Source organism: Acinonyx jubatus, chromosome A3 (genome assembly GCF_027475565.1).
Source record: "Acinonyx jubatus isolate Ajub_Pintada_27869175 chromosome A3, VMU_Ajub_asm_v1.0, whole genome shotgun sequence".
Lineage (NCBI taxonomy): Eukaryota > Metazoa > Chordata > Mammalia > Carnivora > Felidae > Acinonyx > Acinonyx jubatus.
The window spans coordinates 23,655,629-23,675,335 of NC_069388.1; the positions used below are offsets into that span (position 1 = coordinate 23,655,629).

The 19,707-nt window shown below is 47.1% G+C and overlaps 1 protein-coding gene across 3 annotated transcripts in view; it reads right to left on the bottom strand.

The window, feature by feature from the left end:
• Nucleotides 1–18,602, bottom strand: part of MYH7B (myosin heavy chain 7B) — a 42,338-nt gene extending 23,736 nt beyond the window's left edge. Inside the window, exons 1-3 of one of the 3 annotated variants that reach the window (XM_027069927.2) lie at nucleotides 17,855–18,596; nucleotides 1,115–1,209; nucleotides 125–225 (exon numbers count right to left, since the gene is read on the bottom strand). In XM_027069927.2, coding sequence (XP_026925728.1) covers nucleotides 125–225; nucleotides 1,115–1,188 — 175 coding nt within the window. In that variant the 5' untranslated portion in view covers nucleotides 1,189–1,209; nucleotides 17,855–18,596. Of the gene's footprint in view, nucleotides 1–124; nucleotides 553–1,114; nucleotides 1,210–17,854 lie in introns of those variants that run through there. The other 2 variants (XM_027069928.2, XM_027069929.2) reach the window with 2 other exon arrangements.
• Nucleotides 18,603–19,707: the final 1,105 nt, after the last annotated feature.

Below are 19,707 nucleotides of genomic sequence, written 5' to 3' on the forward strand. Positions count from 1 at the left end.
GGCCAGGGCTAAAGCTTTGAAGCCAGAGTTCCCCTTCAGCCGCAAGCTCAGTTTCACCCCTCCCCACTCCTGGTCTGAGTCCATAAGGGCAATACCATGGCCGTGCCCTTCTGCCTTCACTTACCATCCCACGGGACAGTGTGCACCTTCATCAGATCCTGGTAGCCCTGGCGGAGGTAGCGGGCAGACTCCCCAAGTTCACTCACATCCATCATGGCGGTGGCACTGAGAGGTGGAAGATGAGGGACTAAAAATCTTGGAGGTTCAAGGCAATCCAAGGCATCAGGCACTGGAAGATGGCCGTGACGGAGGAACTAAGGGACCCAGGGACCCCAAACACAGGGGTGTGATTCAAAACCCACAAGGCCTAATACTCAGTGATTCCTCGGGGGTCCCCATCTCAGCCTCCCTGGTGAGCCCCCAACACACATACACACACACACTCAAACACCAGAGCATCCTTTCCCAGAGATAGAGAGAGACTTGTGCCCACCCATGGGTACCCTCACCCTGTGGTTCCAACCTCAGCCCTGATCACCCACCTCAGCACACGGTGAGGGCTGGGAGTTGGGCTACCCCTTTTATTGCCACTGTCAAGGTCAGCAGAGGAGAGCTATGTCAGCAATCTCCACGTGTCACAGCCCCCCCAGCCTGGCCACAGGACACAAAAGGCAAATTCCCTTTTATCTCCACCAGCACGGCCCCTGGGCTATTTTTACCTCCCATTGTCATGGGATCACAAAGGCGGAGAGAGACACTCTTACTAAGAGAGAGGGAGGTTGGGATTCAGAGACTGATGGGGCAGGGACAAAGCCGTGAGAGATCCGGCAAGACTGAGGAGCCCAGAGAGAGAGAAACTGAGTCACAAGGAGTCTGGTCCACCCAGAAAAAGGCTCACACCCCCAGAAACAAAGAGCAAGGAGACTGAGTGAGAGGAAACAACAGACTGCCTTCTGGGACTATTTGGCACAATCCTCTTTATACACCCAGGGAAACTGAGGCCCAGAGAAAAGAAAGCACTGGCAAATCTCACAGATAAGTAGTGGCAGAGACCAGATCAAAAAGAGAAGCAGAGAGAGTAAGATATCCCTCTCCAGTACCTGCATGTTCTTACCTCCTACCTCTATCCCCATCTCCTTGGGGTCCCCTGGGGAAATTGTACATGAAGAAAACTAGACCTGTGACCATACACGTAAAGAAATGATTTGGCTGAAAAGAAAGCAAAAGGAGGAAATTTAGAACAATTAGAAGACATTCAAGATTCCCAGGAAATCAACTTCCCACTCTTAGCCCCCTCCTGCACCCCACTCTCAACAGGGGTTCAGTGTGCTGGCACTCAGTCTGCCTGATATGGGCTTTGGAATACATCAGGGCACTTCCAGGCTGTCCTGTCCATCACCCCATTCAGGCCCTGGTGACACCACAGAAATTTATGGTCAGAGAATCAAAGGATCCTGGAACTCGAGACAGTGGACACATAGAACTACACAGGTCCAGAGCCAGGATTCCAGCCAGATGTCAGGCTGTGCCCACACAGAGAAATTCTCTGTACCATCTGGCTACCAATTCCAAATATGCATATACCTATATTCTATAAAATATATAGAAATAACTTCAAAGACCCATTTTCAACCATACATAGTTCAGAACCAGGTAAGCTGATAAAAGCAGAAGAGTGGTCCTCTGAGGGAGAGTAATGAATGGACGAGGCACAAGAGCAGCCTCTGGAATGCAGGAAACACTATATACTGAGCAAAGAGCAGTGTGTTCACTCTGTAAAACTAACTGAGCTGTACGTTCAAGATGTACCCACTTCACTGCATGTATGTTACACAAAAACTTTGTTAGAAATGCATGGCCAAATTTGGCAATATCTATTAAAATTACAAATGCCCAGACCTTTTTAGGAATTAATCCTATAGATACTCTCCAAGTTATGAAATGATACAGCTCTCCTTTGGGTAACATTTAGATTGTCCCCAGTCTTTTTGCCATTATAATCAGGGATATAGTGAATATTGCCATACAGTCTGAGTTTCTGCAAACTAAACACACCCTATTCAAGAAACAAATTACCAGCAACCCCCCTCTTTCATTCACCACTCCCTCACCTACCATCCTGACTTCTAATGTCACAGATTAGTTTCCAAAATTTCTATGAATGGAATCCTACATTATGTATTCCTTTCTTCTTTTTCTCCACATTATATTTGTGAGGACATCGTTCTGTTTTGATTCTCTTCATAGAACGTAGGTTGTTTCTGGCCTGCCTCCCCACCAACTAACGGGCAAGAGCTTGGTCTATATCCCCAGCACCTTACAGAATGCCTGCACACAGCAGAAAGTCAATAAGTGTGTGCTGAGTAAGAGCATGAACCCAACTTGATAGATAGTTTAAGATTATAGGGTTTTGTTAGGCACCTGGGTGGCTCAGTCCTTAAGTATCTGACTTCAGCTCAGGTCGCAATCTCACGGTTCATGAGTTCAAGTCCCACATTGGGTGAGCACAAGCCCCGCTTCAGGTAAAACACAAGCACCACTTCGGATGAACCCTATTTCTCTCTCTCTCCCCCTCTCTCTCCCTCTGCCCCTCCTCCTGATATTCTCTCTCTCTCTGCCCCTTGCTCATTTGCGCCCCCTTTCTCTCTCCAAAAAAAAAATTTTTTTTAAAGATTACAGGGTTTTGGGGCAACTGGATAGCTCAATCGGCTAAGCATCTGACTTGCTTTTGGCTCAGGTCATGATCTCACAGTTGATGGGTTCGAGCCCCACATCAGGCTCTGTGCTGACAGCTCTTCCCCATCTCTGCCCCTCCCCTGCTCACTCTGTCTCTCTCTCAAAAACAAACAAACAAACAAACAAACATTAAAGAAAAAGATTATAGGGTTTTCATCTCCTTATTTAGAGAAAGCCCAGAGGGTGGGAAAAACTCTGCTTGCTGTTTGAAGATGCTCAGAAAGCAGGGCCTTCTTTCTTAGGGCCTGAGCAATAGAATTAGCCTGGAGAATTAGAACCTCTAATGAGTCTAGCCTATACCAAATATAATGTGGGTCTGAATTCTAGAATTATCTGTTCAGTGTATAAACCTGGGGCTGAGAAACCAACCAAAAGAAGTGGGTCTAGAACTGTAAGTTCACTTCTACTACACAGGGCACACCTTCCTGCTGAGATGAACACACAGACAAAAATGACAAAGCGATGGGGAAACCCAAGAGGCACCTAAGAGAGGCACGAAATGCCACAATCTGCAAGGACTTAAGGCACCAACCTTAAATATATGAAGAGCTGTCCTGTAGCATACAAAACCTGTGTGACTTGTGTGTCCTCAAGAGCAGGCCAGTGGGGTGGTTACAAGGAAGCAGAGTTTGGATACATACACAGAAAAGGGTCTTTTCATACTCAGAGCCTGTCAGCCATGGAAAAGGCGTCGTAGAAGAAAATGAGCCTGCTAACAGCAAGGAGGAATCAAGCAGAGGTTGCACAGGGCTTGAAGCTTTGGACTGGGCAACCTCTGAGATCTGCTCCAACTTTAGGATTCTAGGATTCTAGGATTTTAGAACCTCCGGAAGCTTCGTTTCTTCACCACCGCCCTCTCATCCCAACCAACCCACCCACTGAGTAGCCAGTGTAGACACTCCAAAGTCTTTCTTCCTCCCTTCTCTTCCCAACATTATGAGTACAGAGCCAGGACTATATGTACCTCAGTTTCAAATCCTGGCATGTTAGAATCGGTATCACTAGAACCCTGAAGTGCTACAATCCAGGGGCAAAAGACTTGAGGCAAATATAACAAAATGTGTACAATGGTTTCTTAATTGTTCTCTGTACTTTCCTGTACCTTTTCTATTTCTCCCTGCCTGCCACCCTTTTCCCCAATTCCAGTTAAAGACAGCAGGGCATTGGGAATCAGGAGCATCAGGGCTGGAAGGGAAATCATCTCGTCCAGACCCTCTGCTTAGCTGAGGACACAGAGGCCCTGATGGGGACAGAGGGAGCCTGGGCCAGACTCCAGGATCCCACTCCTGAGGTTAGCTCTCGACCCAAGCACACGGAAACCAGCAAAGGAGAAGGCAGCTATGGTGAGGACTGGCATGAAGGCAGCTGGGTCACCTGCAGCCTGGCCTGCGGTGTGGGGTGTCCACCCTCCTGGGCTTCAGAGACTCTCTCCAGAAATCGCTCTAAGAACCACGATCTTCAAGGGACTTAAATAAGATGCTGATAGTGCTAGGAAGGACTGTCAGGAAGGGCTCAGCCTCAGGCATTCCGGCCTCAGTGCTCCCAGGCCCCAGACCGGCCTGTTGCCACCCTCAAAGACAGCAATGCTGTAAATCCCTTATTTGCATCCCCCACAGAAAAGCCAAGGAACCTTGGGCCTGACTAGGAACAGAGTTGGGAAGGAGGAGCAGGATCCAGGGTAGAGAGTAAAGCGGTGAAAAATAGAGATAGGCAGTCTTAGGATATGGGGAGCTGGAGCCAAGCCAGACACCATGGCCTCCGCGTCCCCTATTTCTCTCCATCAAAGGCCTCAGATAAGCAGTTTTGTGGGGTCCTGGAGCTCACAGCTTAGTAGCAGCCAGAACTGGAGGCAGCTGCTAAGCTGGGGCTGTTGGGGGAGATTCCCATGAGCAATGAGCTGATGGGGCAAAGCCCAAAAGGGACATACCACCTCTGGTTTCTCTTCTTCTAGCCCAAAATGCCACTGGAGGAGCTGAATATTGGAGAAAGCTAGGGCAGGTAGGGAGACAGAGAAGATAGGATTTGGGAGCCAGCCCCAACCGGAAATGTATCTGTCACCAATGCTCCTCAGTCCCTGGATATCCTTGATAAAGACATTGAAGGACTCTGTTAAAATGCTACCTCAGCTGGGAGGATCACACAGATTCAGGTGAACATGCATCTGGTGCCTTCTATTCTGTGTCCAGGATGGGAACCCAATACTCTCTGTCCAGGAAAAGAAAGACACCCACAGGAAATGTCAGAATGGAGGGATGTGAAGGACAAGAGCAAGTCTGACACCCAGACGGACAAGGAGAGGGGCATGACAACAAGGTCCCTTCCCTCATAGAGCGGCAGTCAATGAACAAGCAAATACAGTTTCTAAGGTAATTCAAGATCGTGGCACAGGATATAAAGGCACTACGGTAACGCGGTGGAGGGTCATGGGGGTGGGGTATACAGTACTCAAGTTGGTCAAGGAGGTGGGGCTCTCTGAAGAGGTGACATTCAAGGTGAGACCTGAGGGATGAGAAGGAGCCACACAAAGAGCCAGAGGAAGAACATTCTGAGCAAAAGTAGTAGTAAATACAAAAGCTGTGAGGCAGAAAATAGCATGGTGAGTTTGATGCCATCACAATGCTAGTGCCGCTGGAGCGGGAACAGGGGGAGAGTTTTATTTTATTTTTAATGTTTATTTATTTTTGAGACAGACACAGAGAGAGTGTGTGAGCGGGGAAGGGGCAGACAGAGAGGGAGACAGAAAATCCCAAGCAGGCTCCATGCTGTCAGCACAGAGCCGGATCTGGTGCTTGAACTTACGAGTACTGAGATCATGACCTGAGTCAAAACCAAGAGGTGGATGCTTAACTGACTGAACCACCCAGGCACGCCTAGGGGGAGAGTTTTTTAAGGTAGGGTTACATAGGTAGGCATGAGCTGGATCACTGAGTCTTGTAGGATTTGAAAGGGACTCTGGACTCTATTATATAAAGTACAGCGGGAAGCTGTCAGGGCAAGAGAGTAAGTGGTCTGAGGTTTAATGATGACCACCCTGGCTGCCATACAGAGAACGGACTGGAATGCTGCAGGCAGAGCAGCAAGGAGGCAGTGGTCGTCCAGGTGAGAGAAGGGCACCAAAGGCAGAGGAGAGGGGACACAGAGCATGAGCCCTAACTCCAAGGCCAGAGCAGTCACACAGGTGGAGGCTTGGCCACGGGAGGCACACAGGGAAGGGAGGCCAGGTGGAGCAGCTGGGACTAGACTGTGAATGGCCTCAGAAGCCAGATTAGGGTTTAGCGTTCTCCTGCAGGAGTTGGGGAGCCATCAAAGGCATTTGTATTTTATGTTTCTCATCAAAGAGCTCTGAGCAAGGACATTTGACAGCATGGTCAGATTTATGTGTTCACAAGATCCCGGTGGCAGCTGGTGTGGAGGATGGACTGAAGGGGCGAGACCGGTGGCAGGAAGACTTACTTAGGAGGTGGCTGCCATAACAGTCCAAAAGCAAAGCAGTGAGGCCCTAGAGGGGGGCCCTCCCCTTGGCACCCTGTGGGTGGGGGGGGCCCTGCTCATCCAAGGCTTGTCCCCCTCCTGGGGCCCTGGGCAGCTGCAGAGAGCCCGAGTGGGCCCCGGCTCTGATGCCTGAGCAGAAAATAGGATGAGGGCTGCCAAAAGGCATCAGGGGTGTTTATCCGGAGGAGAGATGCCTCAACGTGGTAAAAGGTTACTTGGTGGGGGGGAGGTGGGGGGGGACCAGCTGTCCCCCATCCTCACAAAGGACAAAGGAGGGGACTGTGGCTTCAGCTGCATCAAGAGGGAGGGAAGTTAGACACACGGTTGGGGCGGGGGGGGGGGGACGTCCTGAGGGGCATCAGAGGCTAAAAGGACCTTTAGTGATCATGCAAACCAACTCTCTCATTGAACAGCTAAGGAAACTGAGGCACAGAAGAAGCGGATCCTTGCCCAAGGTCACATAGTGAATTAGATCTACGACTAGACTCAGCAGCACAAACTCTCCCTTTCAGAGACCCCAGGGGCCCCCTGGATCACTCCTGACTGCCCTACTTCAGACTGCCCTAGAAGAATCTGGGGTGTGGCTGCCCCAGAGAGAAATGTGCATGTGTCACCCTCCTGGAGATAAACAGATGGACAGAAAGACCTCGATGCTGGACTGAAGTGGTCTGGACCCTAGCATAGGTTCTGGTCTGGGGCTCTGATTTGTTGTATCCTGGAGTTCAATCTTTGCCTTAGGCCCTCACTGTCTAGATAGCTCTCTCTCTGCCTCTGCCCACACTCCCAACCAGTCTCTGTGTTTTTAGCATGAGGTAGGAGTCTCTTGTATCTCTCATGGGTCTTGGTCCTTCTTTGTCACCCTGTCGTTCTCTGCCCTCTGAGACTCTGTATTTCTTTGTCTTGACCTCTGACTCAGTCTCTCTAGAGCTGGGCTGGACTGGGCCAACCTCCCACCCCCAGTGGGCCCTCACTGGTAGAGTGCCCCCATGTAGACAACGCTCGGGCCCAATGCCCAGGCTGGAACAGGTGACAGCAGCTGTGGATCTATCTATAGCTCCCTTGCCCTTCAATTGTTCCCAACTTCAAACAATGGCTGGGCCCTGGATTATAGACACCCCCACCAGACTTGCTGAAATGGATCCTAGGGGGCAGGGGATGAGAATCACGAGGCCCACATCGTGATCTCTTGTAAGTATCTATCTCTGCGTGGACCTCCATGTTCCACTTATAGCTCTGGGCTAGAAGGCCTTTCAGATCAGAGGCTGTGTGAGTAAATGATCAATGGATAAGGGAGAAAAGTGTGTGCAAACGGCAGGCCTGTACTTGGACATGTGGGTGTGTGTGACGTGTGTTTCCCTCCTCCTGCTTTGGTTGACAGACACATGTGGACACTGGGGTGCCAGTTCCGTGAGGGCAAAGACCTAATCTTTTTTATTCTCTGCTGTATCCCAGTCTGAACCTGGCCATGGTGAGTGTTCAATGTACATTTCTTATTTTTTTTTAATATTTTTTTGAGAGAAAGAGAGAGCACGTGCGCACACATGAGAGCAGGGGAGGGAGAGAGGGAGAAAGAGAATCCTAAATAGGCTGCACGCCCAAGGCATAGCCAGATCTCAAAACTGTGAGATCATGACCTGAACCAAAATCAAAAGTTGGACACTTAACGGACTGAGCCACCCAGGCGTCTCTCAATATACATTTCTTACCTTGGCCCTTAGGGAGAGTAAGGGGGTGCTATGTAGTGACAGGGCTCAAGCATGAGAGGCAGTATAGGGTAGTGATGAAGAACACCTTAAAGTCAGACTTCCCGGGATTGAATCCTGGCTCTGCCAATTACCAGCTCTGAAATCTTGGGAAATTATTTAACCTCTGAACAATGGAAAATCGTAAAAAAGACCTACCACAACACAGGATTCTGATGAACACTATATGAGTTATAACATCTGAAGTGCTTAGTTACAATAGTGCATGCCAGGGTAAAGACTCAGTAAATTACTGTTCTTTACAACATATATCATTAAGTGAAAAAAGCAAGGGGCAGAAGAATGGATGGGATGTGCCATCGCTCATGCAAAAATGGGGGGATAGAAGAGTCACGTATTTACGTGCCTACCTATGGAGGGACCACCTTTGCTGGTAAGAGCGGTGGCCTCTGGAGAGGGGAATAGGCGGCTGAGGGCTAGGGAAGGGAGGGAGACTGATTTTTTTCTTGGTTACCCTTTTATACTTTTGAATTTTGAATCATGGGTATATATTATCTAGTTCTTAAGGATTCGCTAAACGAATAAGGTTCACTTCCAACATGATCCTTGAAAAAGCAAGCTCCTATTCTGTGCCAATGGGGAAGGCCTGGTGAGGGCCAGTCCTCAGGGTATGGGCTCATTGACCTCAGCCCTGGGTCTGAGTCTATGGGTCACCCTCTTTCCTCCAGCCCAATAGCAGGCAAGACACATCCATGCAAAACCATCCCAGAGCAAATGGTAAGCCAGAAGGGAGGCTTTCCAGTTTCTAGGCCAAGCAGCAGCAGAGGTGGCAGGGGCGGTGGAAACAGGCTCCTGCCCTCTTCCCTGGCCCCAGACCCCAACTCTTCAGCCCAAGCTATTCTTAGAGGCTAGATAATGCCAGCAGTTGCTGCTGCTCATATTAGCCTCCAGAGCCACTAGCACTGACAGGCCCAGTGCTACCTGCACCCCCTGGTGTGCTGGCCTCTCTGCCAGGTGTGGGCATCCTGCTGCTCTATCCTCTGCACTGCAGAGGACACACATATTCCGGCCACCACAGGTAGGTGAGGGGACTGGGTAGTAGTCTCCTGCAAGACTCCCCTTGCCAGGTAGCTGGGTGGAACAGAAAGGGTCAGAGTGAGGGGTATCATCGTGCTGATAGATATTCTGGCCCAACCACAGGTTCCAAACTATGCTTAGAATATGAATGGGTCTATGGGCACAGGCTAGACAGAAGAGCTGGGGTGAAGGGAGGGCAGAAATAATAGCATGGAGGGGGCCTGTGTACAGAGGAGGGAAAAAGCCAAAAATAGGTCTAGGGAAGAGATGGCAGAAGAGGGTCTGATAGCACTGGCTCTAGAGCAGACTGTCCAGGTCTGTATTCTACTTGCTATGTGACCTTGAGCAGGTCTCTTTTCCTCCTGGAGCTTCAATTTCCATTGTAAAATGGGCATAACCTTATTTCATTTGGTTGTAAAGCAGAGTCAATTATATAATGTATATAAAGAGCTTAGCCTCTGACTGCCATACATAAGCACATATAAATGTTTGGTGATTTTATCATTAGCTCCATAAGGGCAGTGATGTTTCTTTTTTTCAGCTTTGCACCTGCAGGCACTAGACTGGCACACATTAGGAATGCCTCTTCAAGTCCTTGCTCTGCTATTTACAAGCTAAGTGACCTTGAGCAAGTTACTTAACCTCTCTGAGCCTTGGGTTCCTTCTCTGCAAAATGGATATATAAAAAATACCTCCCTTATAAATGTTGCTGAGATAAATAAAGAAACCAAAGTGCTTATCCCAGAGTAAGAGGTCAGCAATGTGAACACATGATCCCTGTGAGTACATGTATGTTGGGGTAGTCTGGTGGAGGAGCCTTGGGTCTCCCATTCTGGGGACAGAATTTGAAGCAGTGTTCAGGGCAGCCAACATTCTGGAAGAGATATCCTAGTGGGCCTACCAGGTGGAAACAAAGTCCCAGAATCTTGTAAGACCACAGCCATACTACCCCCCAAATCCTATGCCACAGTCCAGGCCCTCCCTAGGATCTCAGGATCAGAACAGGTTTATCTCAGCCAGGGTCAACATCCCATTTAGTTGAGTATAACAAACACTCTCTGATGCCCCCCAGATTGGGACTGGGTCTGGTCTTGTTCCCAAGGTCCAGGGGTCTGTCTAGTAGAGGAGACAGTCATGGAGGAGGCACAGAGAGTTTGTAACAATTGATACAGAACATCCCAGGGGAGGGGCAACCTGGTGGAGTAGAGAATGAAGGAGGAACATCTGTCCTTCTCAGAAGACCAAACAGAGGTGGAGTGGGAGGAGTGGGAGTGGGTTGTGGCTCTGCCCTTGCCCTTATGATAGTGGTGTCAGCTCAGGAGGTGAAGGACAGAGAGGCTCAAAGAATTAAGCTCAGAAACCAACCCAATGGGTCTACTCTGGGTCTCTTGAAGTGTTTAGGGTGACCCTGCACTCCTCCACATCTCAGGGAATACTGCCCACCTCTCTGTGGAGCTGGACTTTGCTAACTTAAGGGCAAAAAGCTTCCTTGCACGTAGCCCTTGGGATTTTTTTTTAAGTTTATTTATTTCTTTGGAGGGAGGGGCATATGCACATGCAAGTGGGGGAGAGGCAGAGAGAAAGAATCCCAAGCAAGCTCTGCACTGACCTGAGCCGAGATAAAGAATCAGATGCTTAACCAACTGAGCCGCCCAGGCGCCCTAGCCCTCAGGATTTTTTATGTGGGTTGAGAATGCTGTCTTACAAATATCTCTATTGTCCTACCAATACTTTGGGCCTTAAATTTCATTTTTTAATTGAAATTTCTTTTAGGTAATTACATATTCACAATTATAAGAAACAATACAGAGAGATCACCTGTATTGACATTGATACTATCCCCCAAGTTCATTCAAGTTTTCCCAGTTTTACATATACATGTGTGTATGTGTGTGTATTAAGTTCTATACAATTTTATCACCTGTATATGTTCACAGATCCACCACTACAGTTAATATTCTGAAGAGTTCCAACAACAAGACACCCTCCTCCCTCCCATCCTTAACCCATCCAAAATTAATCTCCAATCTGTTCTCCATTTCTAAAATTGTCAATTCAGGGGCGCCTGGGTGGCTCAGTTGGTTAAGAGTCCGACTTTGGCCTAGGTCATGATCTCGCGGTTACCGAGTTCAAGCCCTGAGTCAGGCTCTGTGCTGACAGCTCAGAGCCTGGAGTCTGTTTCAGATTCTGTGTCTCCCTCTCTCTCTCTCTGCCCTTCCTTCATTCATGCTCTCTCTCTTTCTCTCAAAAATAAATGAATATTAAAAAAAATTTTTTTACTTGTCAATTAAAAAATGTTACATAAATGAAATCATACAGTATGTAACTTTTTAAGATTCACTTTGTTCACTCAGCATAATTCCCTGGAGATTAATCCAAGTTGTTGCCTACATCAATGATGTGTTCCTTTCTGTTACTGAGTAGTATTCCATATTATGGATGTGCCACAGTTTGTTAAAATTTTACCTGTTGAAGGATACCTGGACAGCCCTCAGTCTGAGGTGTTATCTTATCACCTGCATCCTAGGAGGCCAGGGTCACCCACATCCTCCAAATTCTTGTTCCACCTGTCCAGGGACTTCTTGAGACCTGGAAATGGGCAGATCCCACTCTGCACCCCAGCAGCCAGCTCAGGACTTGGCACAGAAGAGGTGCCCATGAGTGCCTGCTAAATGGGCCATGTCCACTAGGCTGGGGGCACCTGCCTCTCAAGAACCATCTTTTCCAGGGGGCCTCTCACTCTGCTCCCTGTTGCCCTTTCCACACCAGGCCCAGTGGATTTCATAACTCATGTTTCTCACCCACCCAGGCCTGGACAAGCCTCTCCTTTCTTTGATCTCTTGGGTTTAGCTGAGCCAGGCGAATGATATAGCACAGTGCTTACAAGTTCTGGAGTCAGACTGAATGAAAACCCTCTTTGAGTTACCCTGTTTGTCATCTGTAAAGCAGGAATACTAATAGCACTTACTCCATTGGAATTAAGTGAGATAATACTCATAAAAAAGGCACAATGCCTCACACATAAGTGTTTAATAAATGATCATTGCTCTTCTTTTTCTTATTATCCTTTTCATCATTCCCAAACCCAGTAGAATAAACAAGAGAAATACATACCACCAATATCAAGACTATGAGAAGGTTAAAAAAAAAAAAATGGTCATTCCTAGACTATGGGACCCCATTCTGATCCTTCTCTCTCTCCAGCTCCTTCCCTTCTTGGTGAAATGGAAGGGCAGGACTACACCCTCCCCCTGGAGAGAGGCTCCCATTACTGGTGTCAAGGTGACAATTGCCTTCTCCCATTTATAGGGTTGTCAGTCTCACCCAACACTTCCTAGCTCCAGAGTCTCCCTATAACAGCCAGCACAGTGTAGGCCCAGAGCCCTGCCATCATCTAGCCACAAGCAGGGTCACAGGGTCATCTCCTCAAAGAGCTGCCTCTATTCTGCTTTTGTGTGCACCTGCCTATCCAACCATGCAAATATTTACTGAAAAAGAAACTTTGCTATTAATCTGGGAAACTCCAACAAAGTGTCATTTCACACCCACTAGACTGGCAAAAACAAAAAAGCCTGACAATACTGAGTCTTACTGAGGATACAATTCTAATACAACAAGGGCAATTCTAATACATCGCTGGCAAGAGTGCAAATTTATAAAACCACTTAAAAGAGATATTTGGCATTATCTAGGAAATCTGAATATGCTCATGACCTTCAACACACTGCACAAGGAGGCACATTTTAGATGGTTTATCATTTGTAACAGCAAAATACTAGAGACAACCCAAGAGACCATTCACAGGAGGAAAGGTAAATAAAGTGTGGTTTTTATGCAGCGAACCTATACAGCAGTGAAAACAAATGAACTAGTTACCCTGATCAAAAGGATGACTCTCCCAACATAAGGCTGAAGTGACAGCAAGCTGCACAAGAATGTAAACAATGTTACCATTTAAAGTCCAAAAAACAGAAAAAATTGTATCAAATAATGTTTAGAAACACACACCTAGTAAAAGGATTAAAAATGCACAGGACCTACCTCACACCATATACAAAAACAAACTAAAAATGAATCAATGACCTACATGTAAGAGTGAAAACTATGAAACTCTAAGAAGATATAGGTACAAATCTTCACGATTTTGGATTAGTCAATGGTTTCTTAGATATGATACTCAAAGCACAAGCACCAAAGGAAAAACAGATAAACTGGACTTCCTCAAAATGAAAAACAGTGTACTTCAAAGGACACCGTCAAGGGGCATCTGGGTGGCTCAGTCTGACTCTTAATTTCAGCTCAGGTCATGATCCGAGGGTTGTGGAATTAAGCCCGGCGTTGGGCTCCATGCTGAGTGTGGAGCCTTCTTGGGATTCTCTATCTCCCCCACCTGTCCCTCTCCCCCGCTTGTGCACTCTCTCAAATTAAAAAAGAAAAAAAAAAAGGGGGACACTATCAACAAATCAAAAAGACAATCCAGAGAATGGGAGAAACTACTTGCAAATCATGTATCTGATCAGGGTCTAAGATCCAGAATATATGAAGAATTCTTATAACTCAACAATAAAAAGACAAATAACTGAAATTAAAAATGCACCCTCTCTTTTATTAAGCGAAAGAGAAACTGAGTCAAAAAGCAGTCTAGGAGGGGTACTTGTGTAGCTCAGGTGGTTAAGCATCTTGATTTCAGCTCAGGTCATGATCTTGCAGTTTGTGGGTTCGAGCCCCACATCGGGCTCCATGCTCTCAGCAAAGAGCCTGCTTGGGATTCTCTCTCTCCCTCTCTCTCTCTCTCTGCCCCTCCTCTGCTCATGGTCTCTCTCTCTCTCTCAAAATAAATAAATAAACTTAAAAAAAAAGTAATTTAGGAGTAGAATGGTGGTTGCCTATGACTGCTTGGGAGAGGGGAACGGGGAATTATTGTTCAATGGGTACAGAACTTCAGTTGGGGAAGCTGAAAAAGTTGCTGAAGCAGATGGTGGCGATATCTGCACAACAATGCGAATGCCACTGAACTGTACACTTAAGTGGCTAAAATGGCAAATTTTACATATATTTAGCTATAATAAATTTTTTAAGTAAAACAAAATTAGGCAAAAGATGTGAATAGACAAAGGAGATAAACAAATAGCCGATAAGCACATGAAAACATGCTCAGTATCATCAGTCATTAGGGAAATGCAAATTGAAACAAGTGATACTACCTCACACCCACTGGGATGGTCAGAATCAAACAGCCAGGCAGGAACATGTGGTAAGAATGTAAAAATTGGAACTCTCAGACATTGCTGGTGGGAATGTAAAATAGTGCAGCCACTCCGGAAAACAGTCTGGCAGTTCCTCAAAAAGTTCAATAGAGAGGGGCGCCTCGCTGGCTCAGTCAGAAAAGCATGTGGCTCTTGATCTCAGGGTCGTGAGTTGGGAGTCCCACATGGGGTATAAAGATTACCTAAATTAAAAAAACAAACAAACAAAAAACAACTTGGGGGAAAAAAAAAGGTCAACATAGAATTACCCTGCGAGCCAGCAAGTCCACTCCCCGGTCTATTCCCAAGATAATTAAATACAGCCCCACAAAAACCTGTACATGAATGTTCACAGCACCTTCATTCATAATAGCCAAAAAGTAGAGACAACCCAAACGTCCGCCAACTGGCGGAGGTGCACAATGTGGTGTATCCACACAACGGAATACTGGTACACGCTACAACACGGATGAGCCTTAAAGACATAATGGTAAGTGACGCAAGCCAAACGCAAAAGGCCACCTACAGGTGTCTGTTTATATGAAATGTCCAGAATAGGCAAGCCCATAGACACATGACACAAATTAGTGACTGCCAGGGGTTGGAGTGGAGAAATGGGGAGGTGACTGCTAATGGGTATGGGGTTTCTTTTGGTGTGATGGAAAAGTTCTGGACTTAGAGAGTGGTATTGGTTGTGCAATCTTGTGAACATACTAATAACCACTGAATTGTATACTTAAAAATGTTGGATTTTATGGCATATGAATTATAGCTCAATAAAAAATGACATAGAATAAACAACAAATTTAGGGGAGCCTTTATTCCTGAGGGATTACAGTTGTGGAGGAACACGAGGCCTTCAGCTATATTAGCAATGTTTTACTTCATAAGCTGGGGGGTGGGAATACGGGTGTTTGTTATACTAATCTGTATATCCTTCTTAATGTTTCATCATAAATAAAATTTAGAAGTATTTACTGAGTGTCGACCTGGACCAGGGCTACCTGGGTGGTTTAATGGTGGGTAAAATCAGATCCCATCCTGCCCAAAAGTAAGTGGGTAAGGATAAGCAGTAAGTGGAAAAGAAGGGCTGTAAGTAAGTCATCTCTCCTTTCTGGGCTTCTGTTTTCTCATGGATTATTTTATTTTAAATGTTTATTTGAGAAAGAGAGAGAGAGAGAGAGAATGAGCTGAGGAGGGGCAGAGAGAGGTGGGGATAAAGTATCCGAAGCAGGCTCTGAGTTGACAGCAGACAGCCTGATTCAGGACTCGAAATTACAAACCACGAGATCATGGTATCAGCTGAAGTTGGCCACTCAATAGACTGAACCACCCAGGAGCCCCTATTTTATTTTATTTTTAAAGTAATCTCTGGGGGCCTGGGTGGCTCAGTTGGTTGAGCGACTGCTTCAGCTCAGGTCATGATCTCACAGTTCGTGGGTTTGAGCCCCATGTCAGGCTCTGTGCTGACAGCTCAGAGCCTGGAGCCTGCTTCGGAGTCTGTGTCTCCCCCATCTCCCTGTTCCTCCCCTGCTCGTTCTCTGTCTCTGTCTCCCCAAAATAAATAAACGTTAAAAAAATTTTTTTTAAGTAATCTCTACACCCAACTTGGGGCTTGAACTTACAACCCTGAGATCCCGAGTCACGTGCTCTACTGACTGAGCCACCAGGGCACCCCTCCTCATGGATGAAATGACAGCTGGACTAGAATCTTGTTAGTAGAAAGTCTCTGAGGGTCCTGGGGGCTGAGGAGTGTCTCTCCCCTTTATCAGACCACAGTTTCAAGAACTGCTTATGCACGATGAGAGCACAGGCCTGGAGTCAGCCCTGGTGTCATCAATCACTGCAAGTGGGCCTAATGCAAAGCCCAGCTGAGTCTCTATTTCTTCTTGGTAAAAGAGGGACAATAACTTCTCCCTCTCGGGATTACCATGGGGTGTAAATGAGATAACACATATAACGTGTCCAGGACAGGCCTGGCACACAGTAAATCCTCAACACATGGGAGAGTCCTCACTTTGATTCCACAGGCATTTCCTGAGCAGCACTGCTGGGCCAGGTCTGTACTAGGGCTAAAAGACAGAGGAATTCCACCGAATGGCCAAGCAATGGCCCCCCGCCAGGTGGGGAGACAGCCCCATAAACAACAATACCAGGCAGGGTGATGTCATTGCTAAAAAGAGACAGCAGCCACGCACGCACAGAGCAGACCATGTGCAACGCAGACCCCAGGACGGGCAGAGATGTCCTAATCGAGAGGCCTAGTACGGGCTTGGAGAGAGGCCCTCACCGTGGGAAAGACACATACCAACTGAAGGCACTGGCCTCCATTCACACTGCAGTGCAGCCTTCCTAGTGTCTTTTCAGTGAATTCAGACTCAACTGTTCCCACAAATCCCAAGAGCAGAGACTGCAATAGATTCAAAAGTCAGCTTTAGGAAGCCTGTGCACATGTGGGAGCACAGTGGCTAACCGTGGGAGGCTGCATGATCTCTGGCAAGTCAGGGCACATAAAAAGTGATATAACTGTAAAGCCATTAACCAAATACCTGGCACTTGGTGAACAGATTAATAAAGATTAATTATAGTTAGGGAAAAAAAATAGATTCCATTTTCAAAGTGAGGGTTGTGGGATTCAGAGAAGTGAGAAGGCTTGCCCATAGTTATACTGCTAGCTTTGGAGGCAGGATTTGAACTCAGGTCTGACACATCAAAGGCTCAGTGCCTCATAATCTCCCTCTGTTACAGAATCTTCAGGAGGCTCTCTGTAGTCCACTAAATGGAATCTAACCTTGCTGTGGAGAGGGGAACTAACAAAGGTTTGGGGCCAGAGAGACCTCAGGCAAGTTCCCCAATCCTGGGTTCCTTGATCTGGGACCCCTGAGTGGGCTTAGGGAGGTTTGTGAATTCCTCCACACGGTGTGCCAAAAGATTGTGTCTAATGGAGATTCTCCAAGGAGAATTCTCAAAGGCTTGTTACCTCAAAAGTAACAAGCCACTGACTTGGCCTCACTTGGCATGTTTTCTTACCTACCCAAAGGAGATACAGTACCTACGTTGAAAAGCTGTGAGGGCATTAAATGAAGTAGTTTATGAAAAGTACCCAAAACATCCTAAGCTTCCACCTATGTTGGTTTCCCTGCCTTTCTCCCTCCCCAGCTTATTTCTATCATTTAGCAAACGATATTGATGATCTACTATGGAGCAGATATCACTCCAGGTGCTGGTGGTAAAGTGGTGAACAGGACAGATATTGTCCCTGTTCTTATGGAACTCACATGGTGGAGAGAAACAGACAAAATTAGTAATTTCAGATACTAGTAAGAGCTGTGAAAAAAATATATATACTGATGGGGTGGGAATGGTATCTGAGGAGGAAACATGTGAATGACAAGAAGTCAGTTATGCCAAGATTTAGGGGCAAAGCCTCAGGGCAAAGGGAGCACAAAGACAAAGCCTCACTTGTAAGATGCTTGGCCAAGAGCCCCTCACACTCCCACACCTTACTCCCTGCACCACAAACTAGGTCCCCTTGAACAAGTCACATAACTTCTAAGACTCAGCTGCCACATCTACAAAATGGGAAGAAAGACACCTTACCTGCCACAATGTGAGGGGACTCAGTCAGAGGGCTGTTAAGGTCTGGGATCTTCCCCAAGTCTCACCAATAGACACCTGATACACGTCATTTGGCACCCATCTTGGAGGAGGGGAACCTGCAGAGAACCCTGGGTGATGATTTTTTATTTTAATTTCATGCTGCACTAGAAATAGTTTCCTTTGTTCCTGGTGAACATGATGGACTTTTCCTGACACCCAGGGCCTTTTATAGTAACTGCTGCTTCGGGCTCTTCCTCAGGTATAAAAGCAGACAAAGGAAGGACATCATGGAAACACTGTCCTGCCCATAACCAGACCACCTATCCCTTCCCTCCCCCCAAGAAGATTGGAGGACTCAGCCTGTCCTGCAGACAGAGGGTGTACAAGCTTTATTTAAGGAGGTGGAAACATCCTGGCCCCTGGGTTGGGCCACCGATTTATAATTAGTTGTAGTTCTCCCTCCTAAATGTCTCTTTAACCTGTCCCCTTCTCTCCATCTCCTCATTGCCGCGCACCTTAACTCCCTCTGAGCGTGCTTTCTGGCCTTAGTCTCCCCACTTCCAAACCATTTGCCACACTGTAGCCAGCACCTAACAAAAAATCGACCAGGTCTTTCCCCTGCTTAAAATCCTTAGGCAGCTTGGGGTGCCTGGGTGGCACAGTCAGTTAAGCGTCTGACTTCGGCTCAGGTCATGATCTCACGGTCTGTAAGTTCAAGCCCCACATCGGGCTCTGTGCTGACAGCTCAGAGCCTGGAGCCTGCTTCAGATTGTGTTTCCCTCTCTCTCTGCCCCCTCCCCTGCTCACGCTCTGTCTCTCTCAAAAATAAATTAACATTACAAAAAAATTTTTTTAAATCCTTACCTCCCCATCATTCACTGGAAAAATGCCAAATTTCTTAACCTGGCATCCAAGGCTCCCTCGCCAAGAATGAGCTCCTAACAGCCTGATCAACTCCCAGGCCCTCCTCAGTATCTATATCAAACTCCTCAATGTCTCTAAAATGAGCCTACCCACACTTTGAATTATTTGCCTTTGCGGTTTCTGTTCCTGCAACTTGGAACACTGTCCCCATTCCTGCCTCTTAACTCCACCCTTACTTCTTTCACTGCTTACACATTCCTACCTAGCCCTCCAGACTCCAAAGCCCTCCCTGATTCCCCAGAAAAGCACTGTGTACCGGTCTACCTTCTTAATCAGATGTGAAAGCTGGGGTTCTCTCTTAGTTACTGTTAACTTCCCAGAGCTTGGACTGATCAGTTCAGGTTACTTTAACTTAAAAATTCATATCAGGTGCTTCACATTGAGAAGATCCTATCACAATCCGGAAAGAAGGAACAGTTAAAGAATTGGAGGGCTGCCAAAAGGTAAGATAAGAATAGGGATCAAGAATCTGCATTCTCAAAAAGTGCCCCAGATCCTGATGCAAATGATATTGGGCATTTTGATATACAATGCGTCACCCGCCAACGTTCCCAAGTTAAAAATTGCTGGAAAAATGGAAATACTTTCCTTTACCTCTACAGCTTTTCGGCAGCTGTCCCGAGGTTAGAGAAATCAGGTGGGCTTTTATGGGACTCAGCTGGGTGTAAAACAGAACCCTGGGTTCCAACACTGGCTCGACCCCTAACGTGCTAAGGTACCCTGCGCTGGGGTCTCTGTCCCTTTTCTGGGCCTCCCTTATCACACCTACCCCCACCATGTGTCCCTGAGGCAGTGACTGCCCCATTCTGGGTATCAGTTTCCTCATCTTACATTGGACGTCATCAGATCTGACATCCCACTAGCTCTGCAAACCCGTAACTCCTCGCTGACCCAGCCTAACTCCTCCCCTCCTTCCCAAGTCCTCTGTC